At 51.9% G+C, this 14,964-nt stretch overlaps 1 protein-coding gene across 3 annotated transcripts in view; it reads right to left on the bottom strand.

Annotated features, from left to right (window-relative positions):
• Positions 1–5,280: 5,280 nt before the first annotated feature.
• Positions 5,281–14,964, bottom strand: part of slc44a1b (solute carrier family 44 member 1b) — a 50,295-nt gene continuing 40,611 nt past the window's right edge. For 2 of the 3 annotated variants that reach the window (XM_072395110.1, XM_072395111.1), the window contains exon 15: positions 5,281–11,562. In XM_072395110.1, coding sequence (XP_072251211.1) covers positions 11,140–11,562 — 423 coding nt within the window. In that variant the 3' untranslated portion in view covers positions 5,281–11,139. The remainder of the gene's footprint in view (positions 11,563–14,964) is intronic. The other variant, XM_072395112.1, reaches the window with a different exon arrangement.

Here is a 14,964-nt window from a genome sequence, read left to right as displayed (position 1 = left end):
ATGACCCTCCTCCAGGGGCGTAGCACCAAACTCAAGCAGTAAAGCATGGCGCTGGTTTAAATAGCCAAAAAGCTGCGCTTTAATTTTAAACTCACCTTGTGTCCAGTCCACAGCATCAGAGGGTCTCTGTGACAGTTTAGCTTTGCTACTTGTTGGGTCCTTATGAGCCTGAGCCTGCTCAGTCAGCCTGATTATGTTATGCCCCAGTAATGAATATTAATTCAGTATTTTAATTAGTAAACTATTGCAATGGTGTGAGAAAAAATGTATTTACTTTCCTCAGATTACAGACGAGGCATCGTGTTATTTCTAATTTTGTCTTGTGCATTTGTTGGCACTCACAGTCGCGGTGGTGTTGAAGCATTTTATAACCCGCCCTCCTCTCCTCATGGACCAGACCCAGTCCGGTCTGCAGCAGCTGTTTAAACTCAGCCATACAGGCTGATGCTCCTTCTGGACCTCGTCTGGTTCTGACGTCCCTACAACAAGGCCATCTCAGTCCAGACTGTTCTAACGGCTGGTTCCCTGATGGTGGAACCAGCTACCAGATGCTATTACAGACTCCAACACACTTAAATCATTCTGACTCTGGACTTCTGCACTGGTTCTGCTTGGATTTGTTCTTTAAATGGGTTCAGGTTCTAATGCTGACACCAGTTTCTGATTGGACTGAAGCTTATAATGTACATTTATCAGATTATTTCTACCCTGTGGAGCCTGAACTGTGTCTGAGCTGAAGAGTTCATCTGACAACAGGGTCCACCCGTCCGGTTCTGCTGTCTTTCTGAGCTCAGCTGCGTTCTTCTTTATGCATTTGGCAGACGCTTTTAGCCAAGTGACTGACACTCATATCCCAGGCAGGCAGGAAGCGTGAAGGAGTCTTTCCTGAAAACCCCGACTGAAGGTACCTTTCATGCAGGGGGTCTTCCCCCCTCGTCCCTTCTTCCCCATACGCCCCTTCTTCCCCCCTCGCCCCTTCTTCCCCATACGCCCCTTCTTCCCCATACGCCCCTTCTTCCCCCCTCGCCCCTTCTTCCCCCCTCGCCCCTTCTTCCCCATACGCCCCTTCTTCCCCCCTCGCCCCTTCTTCCCCCCTCGCCCCTTCTTCCCCATACGCCCCTTCTTCCCCATACGCCCCTTCTTCCCCATACGCCCCTTCTTCCCCCCTCGCCCCTTCTTCCCCATACGCCCCTTCTTCCCCATACGCCCCTTCTTCCCCATACGCCCCTTCTTCCCCCCTCGCCCCTTCTTCCCCCCTCGCCCCTTCTTCCCCCCTCGCCCCTTCTTCCCCTTACGCCCCTTCTTCCCCTTACGCCCCTTCTTCCCCCCTCGCCCCTTCTTCCCCATACGCCCCTTCTTCCCCCCTCGCCCCTTCTTCCCCATACGCCCCTTCTTCCCCCCTCGCCCCTTCTTCCCCCCTCGCCCCTTCTTCCCCTTACGCCCCTTCTTCCCCATACGCCCCTTCTTCCCCCCTCGCCCCTTCTTCCCCTTACGCCCCTTCTTCCCCCCTCGCCCCTTCTTCCCCCCTCGCCCCTTCTTCCCCTTACGCCCCTTCTTCCCCATACGCCCCTTCTTCCCCCCTCGCCCCTTCTTCCCCTTACGCCCCTTCTTCCCCCCTCGCCCCTTCTTCCCCCCTCGCCCCTTCTTCCCCTTACGCCCCTTCTTCCCCATACGCCCCTTCTTCCCCCCTCGCCCCTTCTTCCCCATACGCCCCTTCTTCCCCCCTCGCCCCTTCTTCCCCCCTCGCCCCTTCTTCCCCTTACGCTCCTTCTTCCCCATACGCCCCTTCTTCCCCATACGCCCCTTCTTCCCCCCTCATCCCTTCTTCCCCTTACGCCCCTTCTTCCCCCTCGCCCCTTCTTCCCCTTACGCCCTTTCTTCCCCTTCTTCCCCATACGCCCCTTCTTCCCCTTCTTCCCCCCTCGTCCCTTCTTCCCCATACGCCCCTTCTTCCCCTTACGCCCCTTCTTCTCCTCTCGTCGCTTCTTCCCCATACGCCCCTTCTTCCCCCCTCGCCCCTTCTTCCCCTTCTTCCCCCCTCGTCCCTTCTTCCCCATACGCCCCTTCTTCCCCCCTCGCCCCTTCTTCCCCTTCTTCCCCCCTCGTCCCTTCTTCCCCCCTCGCCCCTTCTTCCCCCCTCGCCCCTTCTTCCCCTTAAGCCCCTTCTTCCCCTTACGCCCCTTCTTCCCCCCTCGCCCCTTCTTCCCCATATGCCCCTTCTTCCCCCTCGCCCCTTCTTCCCCATACGCCCCTTCTTCCCCCCTCGCCCCTTCTTCCCCTTACGCCCCTTCTTCCCCTTACGCCCTTTCTTCCCCCTCTTCCCCATACGCCCCTTCTTCCCCCCTCGTCCCTTCTTCCCCCTCGCCCCTTCTTCCCCCCTCGCCCCTTCTTCCCCTTACGCCCCTTCTTCCCCTTACGCCCTTTCTTCCCCCTCTTCCCCATACGCCCCTTCTTCCCCCCTCGTCCCTTCTTCCCCCTCGCCCCTTCTTCCCCCCTCGTCCCTTCTTCCCCCTCGCCCCTTCTTCCCCTTATGTCCCTTCTTCCCCCTCGCCCCTTCTTCCCCCTCGCCCCTTCTTCCCCCCTCGCCCCTTCTTCCCCTTATGTCCCTTCTTCCCCTCACGCCCCTTCTTCCCCTTCTTCCCCCCTCGTCCCTTCTTCCCCATACGCCCCTTCTTCCCCCCTCACCCCTTCTTCCCCCTCGCCCCTTCTTCCCCATACACCCCTTCTTCCCCCCTTGCCCCTTCTTCCCCTTATGTCCCTTCTTCCCCTCACGCCCCTTCTTCCCCCTCGCCCCTTCTTCCCCATACGCCCCTTCTTCCCCCTCGCCCCTTCTTCCCCTCACGCCCCTTCTTCCCCCTCGCCCCTTCTTCCCCTTATGTCCCTTCTTCCCCCTCGCCCCTTCTTCCCCATACGCCCCTTCTTCCCCCCTCGCCCCTTCTTCCCCTTATGTCCCTTCTTCCCCTCACGCCCCTTCTTCCCCCTCGCCCCTTCTTCCCCATACGCCCCTTCTTCCCCCTCGCCCCTTCTTCCCCTCACGCCCCTTCTTCCCCCTCGCCCCTTCTTCCCCTTACGTCCCTTCTTCCCCATACGCCCCTTCTTCCCCTCTCGCCCCTTCTTCCCCTCACGCCCCTTCTTCCCCCCTCGTCCCTTCTTTCCCCCTCGCCCCTTCTTCCCCTTATGTCCCTTCTTCCCCCCTCGCCCCTTCTTCCCCTTAAGCCCCTTCTTCCCCTTACGCCCCTTCTTCCCCCCTCGCCCCTTCTTCCCCTCACGCCCCTTCTTCCCCCTCGCCCCTTCTTCCCCTTACGTCCCTTCTTCCCCATACGCCCCTTCTTCCCCTCTCGCCCCTTCTTCCCCTCACGCCCCTTCTTCCCCCCTCGTCCCTTCTTTCCCCCTCGCCCCTTCTTCCCCTTATGTCCCTTCTTCCCCCCTCGCCCCTTCTTCCCCTTAAGCCCCTTCTTCCCCTTACGCCCCTTCTTCCCCCCTCGCCCCTTCTTCCCCATACGCCCCTTCTTCCCCCTCGCCCCTTCTTCCCCATACGCCCCTTCTTCCCCCCTCGCCCCTTCTTCCCCTTACGCCCCTTCTTCCCCTTACGCCCTTTCTTCCCCCTCTTCCCCATACGCCCCTTCTTCCCCCCTCGTCCCTTCTTCCCCCTCGTCCCTTCTTCCCCCTCGCCCCTTCTTCCCCCCTCGCCCCTTCTTCCCCTTACGCCCTTTCTTCCCCCTCTTCCCCCCTCGTCCCTTCTTCCCCCTCGTCCCTTCTTCCCCCTCGCCCCTTCTTCCCCCCTCGTCCCTTCTTCCCCCTCGCCCCTTCTTCCCCTTATGTCCCTTCTTCCCCCTCGCCCCTTCTTCCCCATACGCCCCTTCTTCCCCCCTCGCCCCTTCTTCCCCTTATGTCCCTTCTTCCCCTCACGCCCCTTCTTCCCCCTCGCCCCTTCTTCCCCATACGCCCCTTCTTCCCCCTCGCCCCTTCTTCCCCTCACGCCCCTTCTTCCCCCTCGCCCCTTCTTCCCCTTACGTCCCTTCTTCCCCTCTCGCCCCTTCTTCCCCATACGCCCCTTCTTCCCCATACGCCCCTTCTTCCCCCCTCGCCCCTTCTTCCCCTTATGTCCCTTCTTCCCCCTCGCCCCTTCTTCCCCATACGCCCCTTCTTCCCCCCTCGCCCCTTCTTCCCCTTATGTCCCTTCTTCCCCTCACGCCCCTTCTTCCCCCTCGCCCCTTCTTCCCCATACGCCCCTTCTTCCCCCTCGCCCCTTCTTCCCCTCACGCCCCTTCTTCCCCCTCGCCCCTTCTTCCCCCTCGCCCCTTCTTCCCCCTCGCCCCTTCTTCCCCTTACGTCCCTTCTTCCCCATACGCCCCTTCTTCCCCTCTCGCCCCTTCTTCCCCTCACGCCCCTTCTTCCCCCCTCGTCCCTTCTTCCCCCCTCGTCCCTTCTTCCCCCCTCGCCCCTTCTTCCCTTCTTCCCCCTCGCCCCTTCTTCCCCTTATGTCCCTTCTTCCCATCACGCCCCTTCTTCCCCCTCGCCCCTTCTTCCCCTCACGCCCCTTCTTCCCCCTCGCCCCTTCTTCCCCTTACGTCCCTTCTTCCCCATACGCCCCTTCTTCCCCTCTCGCCCCTTCTTCCCCCCTCGTCCCTTCTTCCCCTCTCGCCCCTTCTTCCCCCCTCGCCCCTTCTTCCCCCCTCGCCCCTTCTTCCCCCCTCGCCCCTTCTTCCCCATACGCCCCTTCTTCCCCATACGCCCCTTCTTCCCCTCTCGCCCCTTCTTCCCCCCTCGTCCCTTCTTCCCCTCTCGCCCCTTCTTCCCCTCACGCCCCTTCTTCCCCCCTCGTCCCTTCTTCCCCCCTCGCCCCTTCTTCCCTTCTTCCCCCTCGCCCCTTCTTCCCCTTATGTCCCTTCTTCCCCCTCGCCCCTTCTTCCCCATACGCCCCTTCTTCCCCCCTCGTCCCTTCTTCCCCCCTCGCCCCTTCTTCCCTTCTTCCCCCTCGCCCCTTCTTCCCCTTATGTCCCTTCTTCCCCTCACGCCCCTTCTTCCCCCTCGCCCCTTCTTCCCCCTCGCCCCTTCTTCCCCTCACGCCCCTTCTTCCCCCCTCGCCCCTTCTTCCCCCCTCGTCCCTTCTTCCCCATGCGCCCCTTCTTCCCCCCTCGTCCCTTCTTCCCCCCTCGCCCCTTCTTCCCCCCTCGTCCCTTCTTCCCCCCTCACCCCTCTCACCCTCCAGCTGTCGGCAGCCAGGTTTTGGCTTATTGTTTATGACAGTATTAAACCGAGCAAAGACCAGAACAGATTAAAATGTTGCATTTTATTGTTTTTCTTAAAAAACAAATATACATAAGAAATGAAAGATATAAAAATCAACTAAGAACCAAAGAAAAAGTTCTTCAATGTTACAAACAAGTTGTTACTGCAGAGAAAAGCTAAACACTAGTGTTACACCTGACAGTTAAACTGGTGTTGGCCTACAGTCTGAGCTGCTGTCCTCGTGCGTCCGCCCCGTCAGGACGACACACTGATGTCCATCAGGGTCTGTAGTCCTGTGAATCTAACAGCTGATTATTCACACCGAACAAAGACCACGCTGCAAAACATGAACATGCAACTTGTTCTGGATCCGCTTCTCTACGGCAGCGGCCCTTCATCTGCTCGGATCAGGGCGCCACGAGGCTGCGAACAGTCTGAGGTTAGAAACTACCGCGACGGCGAGTCAGAGACGCTCCGGATCACGTGATCGAGCTCACGGAGCAGGAAGTCAGAGAACAGAAAGGACTGCGACGCTTTAATGAACGAACACGTCAGAGGAACCCTCGCAGGTTTCATCTGCCGCCTGAAGGAAATCTCTCTGGTGAATTTTATCTAACTACAAATCTGTCGTCATCGTATAAAAATGCTCCAGGTTTTTTTGTCTCACTTCAACATTTCCAACAAACAGACGTGAGCCTGAATGGTGCGGCCGCAGCCTGACGGCGTCTTTGTGACATCAGCGCGCCAATGAGATGAAAGGACCTCAGAGCTGGTCAACAACCGCGGGGAAGCTTCCGATTGGAGCGTCTCTAACCCTCAGCTCACCTGTCGCCCCCTCAGTGGGCGGAGCCTCTACTCTGCATGCTGATTGGCTGGAAGGCGACCGAAGCGTTTCATTCCAACAGAAAAGTTCAGTCTGACGGGAAACAGTTTGTTAAACAGCTTCTGAACAGTCAGCTGAGACTGAGCAGATCTTTGTGGAGCTCAGGTCCAGAGTCCAAGGTTTGGACGGGTGAGGAGTCGTGATCCTCACCACTTCCTGCCTGCCCAGGTAACTTCCTGTTTGGATCTGGCTTCCTCTGAGAGGAATAAAGATTAGAATCTTTGGATCAGATGTGTTTGACAGGAAAAACCTTTAGTATCAGTCGGATCAGAACACAAAGTTTGTCAGCTGTTACAAACAGGAGTTTAAGAAATAAACTGAACTAAAGTATTTATGTGGGTTCAAAGGTTCTCTGATCAGCTGTTCCTGTATTTACAGGGTGAAACAGAGAGCAGAAATCCTGAGAAATGTGACTTTAACCAGGTGGAAAACTGCTGAAAATCAAAGGTGGCGTGTAATTTAGAAGCAGTTTGGTGGGGGGGTGGATTTAAGATGGTTGCTATCTTCAACTTGACCTCTAGGTGGCAGTAACTGTTACCTGGTTTGTCTTAAATGGATAAAACTGAAAAGTTTCCAGCTTTAACAATGAAGCTTTAACCTTTGTATCAGTCAGTTTCTTCCTGTTTTTATTACATATATTTAAGCTTTTATACTTATCCTGCATTAACTCTAATTCTTTTAAAGTCCTGTTTGTGACTTTAAATCAACTCCTTCTGCTCCTCATCGTCACGTCGAGGGTCCTGATGAGACTGACTCCGGATTGGATGAACTAATTTACGTTTCCGGCTGATTTTCAGTCCTTTTACGGTGAAGTTGGAATGAAGCTCTTCAGCTCCTGCAGCCTGCAGGCTCATTAGCCCAGCAACAGTGGTCACATGATCCAAACTAAAGGCGCCTGAGAAGCAGAATTAAATCGGGTTTATGTTCTCGGGAACATGAATAAATGTGTGAGTTGATATCAGAGCTATGAACACGGTTCATCTAAATACTTCACAACTACTTGAAACCAACGTTAGTGTTGAAACTCCATCTTTAGTGCAATTAGTCGACATGCGCAGACTCGCCGCTCAGCTGCTGTTACACATGCTCGAATGTGTTCGTGTCATGAAGGGATCCGTCTCACATCGTGTGGCTGAAAGCTGAGGTGCATGATGGGAACAGTGACAGCCTGACAGGTGGGAGCCAATCAGCTGCAGGCTTTGCCCCTCAGGACGTTCATCGCCACAGAGACACGTTTGAGCTGATTAACAAACTGAGTATCAACACTCGAGGCTTCAGACTGAGTCCACAGACGTCTGACCTCCAGACTCGACCACAGTGTGCTGAGGACCGGGTTTTAGGGGTGCCGACGTCCACGTTATGAGCCGAATGATGAGCAGAGCGGATCTGAAGCTGTGTGAGCTGACTGGTTGATGAACAGCGGGTGGACACGATCCCGCCGCCGCTATTAAACCAGACCGACGGTTCTCAGAGAGACTCGGTTCTTCTGGCTCCACTGGATCAATGCTTCCTCAAAGGTTCTACATCCTCAGTTCTCGCAGTGTGGAGGAACATGAAGAAGAATTCAGGTTATAGTGTAGTTGGAGGCTTTGGGGACTAATTCCTGGGCACATTTTGACTCATTTTGGGGTCGATTGTTAGCTGATTATTTAAAACCCCACAAACCGACCTGCATTAAAAGTCCATCATAAGTGGGCTGAGGCCAGATTGGAGGTGACTAAATGTTGATGTGAATCCAGGACTTTTTATTCAGCCTTAGTGGTGCGTCACAGGCTAACACCTGGATTTCTTTCTGTTTTAGAGCTTCTGCCAACGAGGAGTGAATCAACCAGTCAGCTCGTTTCCACACGCAGGTCCGCACGGTGCTGCTAAAGCTCACGGTGTGTCGGGTGTGTCGGTCGCAGGTGGACATATTTCTGAAAGAGATTTCAGGACGTTATAAGACACTTTGCTCAGTTCAGAAGATGCTACAGACCAAACAATCTAATCATCTCTACACAGTTCAGAGTCACAGTCTGGAGGGTGGACGCGTAGATTCAGCCGTCAGCCAGTGGGGCGACAAGGCAGCACACTGGGCAACCGGGGGGCAACAGAAGAGGAGCCGGGCTGCCTTCATCAAGTCAGTCCACTGAAGGACGTTCAGCTGGAAGATCTGATGACATGCAGCGGGTCAAAGGTCAGAGCTCACCAACGGGACGACCACGTGCCGTCAGCTTCCTCGTCGGACGGCGACAACCTCAGACTACCTGTCTGAAGCGGCGTGTGTGACGTGTCGAAGCAGGAAGACTTGTTGTTGCTGTTGTGGTCACATGATGCAATTTGTTATTGCTGAGCACAGCCATGACTGCAGCAGAGGGCTCCACCCACACGCCTCCCTCCTTCTTCTTCTCTTGGTCTGAAGCACATCCGTCTGACGTCAGGTTTCAGCTCCACACAGGGAGTGGATCCAGGTGAAACAACCTGACAGTCGATGAGGTGGGCGTCATGTGACCGACAGAGACGGTCATCCATTGGCTGATCTTTGAAGGCTTAGCTAGCTTGTTTCAGTTTGCCCTGTTGGTCACATGACCCTCGCCATGTAGCCGTTGCAGTCAGTGACGTCTGATGGACGCCGACATGTCAGACATGGACTCACACGACGGGCAGCGCGTCACTGACCCAACAGCCAATCAGGTTTCTGCTCCTATGACTCCGCCCTCTGATGGCACAGATCTCATCCAACAGTCAGAGGTGGAGCTTTATGGCCTCTGCTCCACCTGTCCACAGGCCTCGAGAACTGCTCCAGAACAGAAAGGTTAAGAAAAAGTGTCTGAACGCCGTTAGGAGCTGAGCGGTGAGCGATGAGTTGAGTGAGTTGTATAAAAAGACATCACTACGAAAAAATGCATCAGCCGGTTTAAAATCTGCAGCGCTTCGATATAAAGTGCTTCATTACATTGTTACGTTTTTACAGTTTCTTATTAAAATATCGTTTTCCCTGGAGTGAAACCATAGTAAACATGTTACACGTTGGTAAAAATAAACATTTGGAATGTCTCTTTAAGAAGTCCCAGTGGCTGATTTTGGTCAAGCTGAACTCGTCCCCGGAGCCTGAAACAGGAAACGTACACATGGTTAACCTCCTCCTTACGACCAACTAACAGCACAGCTGGTTAAACAGGAGACTGAGGTGAGAGCAGAGCATCATGGGAAATGATTGGTGACATCAGGAGGCAGCGTCTGAGCAGGGAGATTTTAAAAGTCCACCATCAAAGAGGAGGACCGAATTGACCTCTTTATTAATTTCACTGAAGATTTAGACCAATAAGACCAACCACTGAAACACAAAACAACTTGACAATACTGCATGATTCAGAGTTGTTTGGTGTCTCTTAGTGTTTTAAACAGACTGTACAGAGACAGGCTGTGATGTTAGATGCCATCGGCCGGAGGGACTCTGCTGTGATTGGTTGTTTCTCTGTTAGAGAACTGATGACACTCAGGAAGTCTTCTCTCAGCTCTGGTGGACTGTCAGCCAGTTTTCTTACTTCTTTACCGGATGGAGGTCATCGGAGGGCAGTTTCGGATCTCCTCTCACAGAACCGAAGCTGGTGTGGCCCTAAAAGCTTCCATATCACTGAAACAGCTCTAATGTGTGAGATAGAGGTCCGAAACACAGCTGGAGCTGCAGCTCAGGGAACAGTTCTGTAGCTTTTGCCAAACTCTGAAACATGTCGAGCATTACACATTCTGGGTCTGAACCTTTAAGGTGTCATGAAAGAGAAACCATCCCGTCTCCTCTCCACTGGGGCGCACCAAGGCTCTGTACTGGGACCCCTTCTCTTTGCTTTGGGCACCATGTTCTTTCAACTCCTGGTACAGACCATGGTTATTTCTCCTCATGCTCTCCCAGCAGCAGTGAAACCACTGTGAGCGTTCGGTTCGAATCAGCTGACAGCCCAACAACCAATCACATCAGAGTCCTTCCAGGTGATCCAATCTAGGACCACCCTTTCTTTGGTTCTCGGGTAAACGTGTAGTTAGTAGCAAACACCAACATGCAGGTATAAGCACTGGTTTCTACGACCCCTCTCACTGCCAGAATAACTTCCTGAGAAATTAGTCCTTTAAGCTGCGTTTCCCCCAAAAACTAAGGTACTTATAGTCCCAGGGTCTCTTTCAAGGAACTAAAAAGACTTTGGATGTCTGTGTTTCCTTACAGTCTGAAGTCCTGGTTACATCAGCTGCACCTTCCCACAGCGTTGGGTAAAGGTGGTGCTGAGCTTCAGACTGTAAGTCAACAGATTTCATGAGCTGTGGTGGAGATTAAATATGAGATAATGGAGACTGGACCAAGAAGCCCCACCTGACCCGGGCCATGTTTTTAGGGATCCGGTGGTGGAACAGATCTAAAATGTGTCTGTTTTAAATTTCAGACTATAAACTCCTCTCGGGGTGCTCAGACTGCATCCACATCTGGACAGATGTGACTCTGAAGCAGGAGGAAGCAAGAACCCAGCAGACAACTTTCCAGAAATCTGATTAATATCCACAGCTTGACCTTTCTGTGAGTTTAAAATAGAAATATTGGTTCTTTGTGGAAGGTTTCAGAACCAGAAAGCCTTCATCATGTGTTAAATTTTCTGGAAACTTCATTATTTAAACACAGGTTACATGTGTTTGGAAGTCCTCTCTGAGTGTGAAGCTGCCACAGCTGGTGACCTCACAGGTCTTCCAGGTGTACGGTAACCCAGGGTGGCTTTTTGGCGGTTACCTGCTGAGTTCTGGTCTTCATTAAAGCAACTCGGTGACAAAACAAGGCTGAACAGACTCACAGCTGCAAAACGTTCACGACTTTATAAAAATATTGTCTTTAAAAAAAGATACAAAAGTAGAAAATAAATCAGATGCAAACATAAAGTCACTGAGTTTAGTTCCAGAGCAGCAGGGATGATGATGGTGGTGAAGATGAGTCAGGCTGGCATGCATCAGTTATGGTCCAACTAGCACGTGTCTGTTAGCATGCATCAGTTAGCATGGAGGTATTAGCACGTGGTGGCGATGGCGGCTGATTTAGCAGCTGACTTGGCGAGGGGGGCGGGACTTGGTGTGTGCAGCAGGCTGACAAACAGGAAGAGGGTGGAGGTGGGCAGGTAGATGCAGAGGAAGAGGAAGACGTCCTCGCTGAGGCACAAGACGAAGTCGCTCTGCTCCGTCAGCACCCAGTCCACCAGCACCCCCACCAGCAGGTAGTACACCTGGAACTCCTGAAGCTCCTCCCATTCCCCACCCTCACCCCAGTGTGGCCCTGCCCCCTGTGACGAGCTTTTCCGCCTGGCAACGCCCCCTCCAGCACTGCTTTCACTCACCATGGGCTTCATCTCCGCCCCCTCAGATGCTGCCTCCTTGACCCGGCTCCGGCCACGCTCCACCGCACGCTCCAGCCGGCGGCTGCTCTCCACAAACTCCTGTAGGGGCGGAGTCAAACAGAGACGGGTGAGACAAGGAGGGCGTGGTCACAGGATGGGGGTGTGGCAAAAGACCGGTCAGACTAACCCAGTCAGGGAAGAAGAAAAGAGAAACAAGAGCATCATGTTTGTTCAAAAAGAGCCACCTGACAGAAACCGATAGAACCTGACGGAACCTGATGGCAACTAACATATATAACCTGATGGAACCAGATAGAACCTGACAAAAGCCGACAGAACCTGATGGCAACTAACATATATAACCTGACGGAACCAGATAGAACCTGATGGAATCTGACAGAACCCGAAAGAACCTGACAAAAGCTGACGGAACCTGATGGCAACTAACACAAACCACCTGATGGAACCAGATAGAACCTGACAAAAGCTGACGGAACCTGATGGCAACTAACATATATAACCTGACAGAACCAGATAGAACATGACAAAAGCCGACGGAACCTGATGGCAACTAACATATATAACCTGACGGAACCAGATAGAACATGACAAAAGCCGACAGAACCTGATGGCAACTAACACAAACCACCTGATGGAACCAGATAGAACCTGACAAAAGCTGACGGAACCTGATGGCAACTAACATATATAACCTGACAGAACCAGATAGAACCTGACAAAAGCTGACGGAACCTGATGGCAACTAACATAAAAGTCCTGACAGAACCAGATAGAACCTGACAAAAGCTGACGGAACCTGATGGCAACTAACATATATAACCTGACGGAACCAGATAGAACCTGACAAAAGCCGACAGAACCTGATGGCAACTAACACAAACCACCTGATGGAACCAGATAGAACCTGACAAAAGCTGACGGAACCTGATGGCAACTAACATATATAACCTGACGGAACCAGATAGAACATGACAAAAGCCGACGGAACCTGATGGCAACTAACATATATAACCTGACGGAACCAGATAGAACATGACAAAAGCCGACGGAACCTGATGGCAACTAACATATATAACCTGACAGAACCAGATAGAACCTGACAAAAGCCGACGGAACCTGATGGCAACTAACATATATAACCTTACGGAACCAGATAGAACCTGACAAAAGCTGACGGAACCTGATGGCAACTAACATATATAACCTGACAGAACCAGATAGAACCTGACAAAAGCTGACGGAACCTGATGGCAACTAACATAAACCACCTGACAGAACCAGATAGAACCTGACGGAACCTGATGGCAACTAACATATATAACCTGACGGAACCAGATAGAACCTGACAAAAGCTGACGGAACCTGATGGCAACTAACATATATAACCTGACGGAACCAGATAGAACCTGACAAAAGCTGACGGAACCTGATGGCAACTAACATAAAAGTCCTGACAGAACCAGATAGAATCTGCCAAAAGCTGACAGAACCTGATGGCAACTAACATATATAACCTGACAGAACCAGATAGAACCTGACAAAAGCTGACAGAACCTGATGGCAACTAACATAAAACACCTGACAGAACCAGATAGAACCTGACAAAAGCCGACAGAACCTGATGGCAACTAACACAAACCACCTGATGGAACCAGATAGAACCTGACAAAAGCTGACGGAACCTGATGGCAACTAACATATATAACCTGACGGAACCAGATAGAACATGATAAAAGCCGACGGAACCTGATGGCAACTAACATATATAACCTGACGAAACCAGATAGAACATGACAAAAGCCGACGGAACCTGATGGCAACTAACATATATAACCTGACGGAACCAGATAGAACATGACAAAAGCCGACGGAACCTGATGGCAACTAACATATATAACCTGACAGAACCAGATGGAACCTGACAAAAGCCGACGGAACCTGATGGCAACTAACATATATAACCTGACGGAACCAGATAGAACCTGACAAAAGCTGACGGAACCTGATGGCAACTAACATATATAACCTGACAGAACCAGATAGAACCTGACAAAAGCTGACGGAACCTGATGGCAACTAACATAAACCACCTGACAGAACCAGATAGAACCTGACGGAACCTGATGGCAACTAACATATATAACCTGACGGAACCAGATAGAACCTGACAAAAGCTGACGGAACCTGATGGCAACTAACATATATAACCTGACGGAACCAGATAGAACCTGACAAAAGCTGACGGAACCTGATGGCAACTAACATAAACCACCTGACAGAACCAGATAGAACCTGACAAAAGCCGACGGAACCTGATGGCAACTAACATAAAAGTCCTGACAGAACCAGATAGAATCTGCCAAAAGCTGACAGAACCTGATGGCAACTAACATATATAACCTGAAAGAACCAGATAGAACCTGACAAAAGCTGACAGAACCTGATGGCAACTAACATAAAACACCTGAGAGAATCAGATAGAACCTGACAAAAGCTGACGGAACCTGATGGCAACTAACATATATAACCTGACAGAACCAGATAGAACATGACAAAAGCTGACGGAACCTGATGGCAACTAACATATATAACCTGACGGAACCAGATAGAACCTGACAAAAGCCGACAGAACCTGATGGCAACTAACATAAACCACCTGACAGAACCAGATAGAACCTGACAAAAGCTGACGGAACTTGATGGCAACTAACATAAAAGTCCTGACAGAACCAGATAGAATCTGACAAAAGCTGACGGAACCTGATGGCAACTAACATATATAACCTGACAGAACCAGAGAGAACCTGACAAAAGCCGACGGAACCTGATGGCAACTAACATATATAACCTGACGGAACCAGATAGAACCTGACAAAAGCCGACAGAACCTGATGGCAACTAACATAAACCACCTGACAGAACCAGATAGAACCTGACAAAAGCTGACGGAACCTGATGGCAACTAACATAAACCACCTGACAGAACCAGATAGAACCTGACAAAAGCTGACGGAACCTGATGGCAACTAACATATATAACCTGACAGAACCAGATAGAACCTGACAAAAGCTGACGGAACCTGATGGCAACTAACATAAACCACCTGACAGAACCAGATAGAACCTGACGGAACCTGATGGCAACTAACATATATAACCTGACGGAACCAGATAGAACCTGACAAAAGCTGACGGAACCTGATGGCAACTAACATATATAACCTGACGGAACCAGATAGAACCTGACAAAAGCTGACGGAACCTGATGGCAACTAACATAAAAGTCCTGACAGAACCAGATAGAATCTGCCAAAAGCTGACAGAACCTGATGGCAACTAACATATATAACCTGACAGAACCAGATAGAACCTGACAAAAGCTGACAGAACCTGATGGCAACTAACATAAAACACCTGACAGAACCAGATAGAACCTGACAAAAGCCGACAGAACCTGATGGCAACTAACACAAACCACCT

Source organism: Leuresthes tenuis, unplaced genomic scaffold, assembly GCF_036924035.1.
Source record: "Leuresthes tenuis unplaced genomic scaffold, fLeuTen1.0.hap1 SCAF_11, whole genome shotgun sequence".
NCBI classification, from domain to species: domain Eukaryota; kingdom Metazoa; phylum Chordata; class Actinopteri; order Atheriniformes; family Atherinopsidae; genus Leuresthes; species Leuresthes tenuis.
Note: the sequence above shows the minus strand (reverse complement) of the source record. Positions and strands in the feature narration are given on the sequence as shown.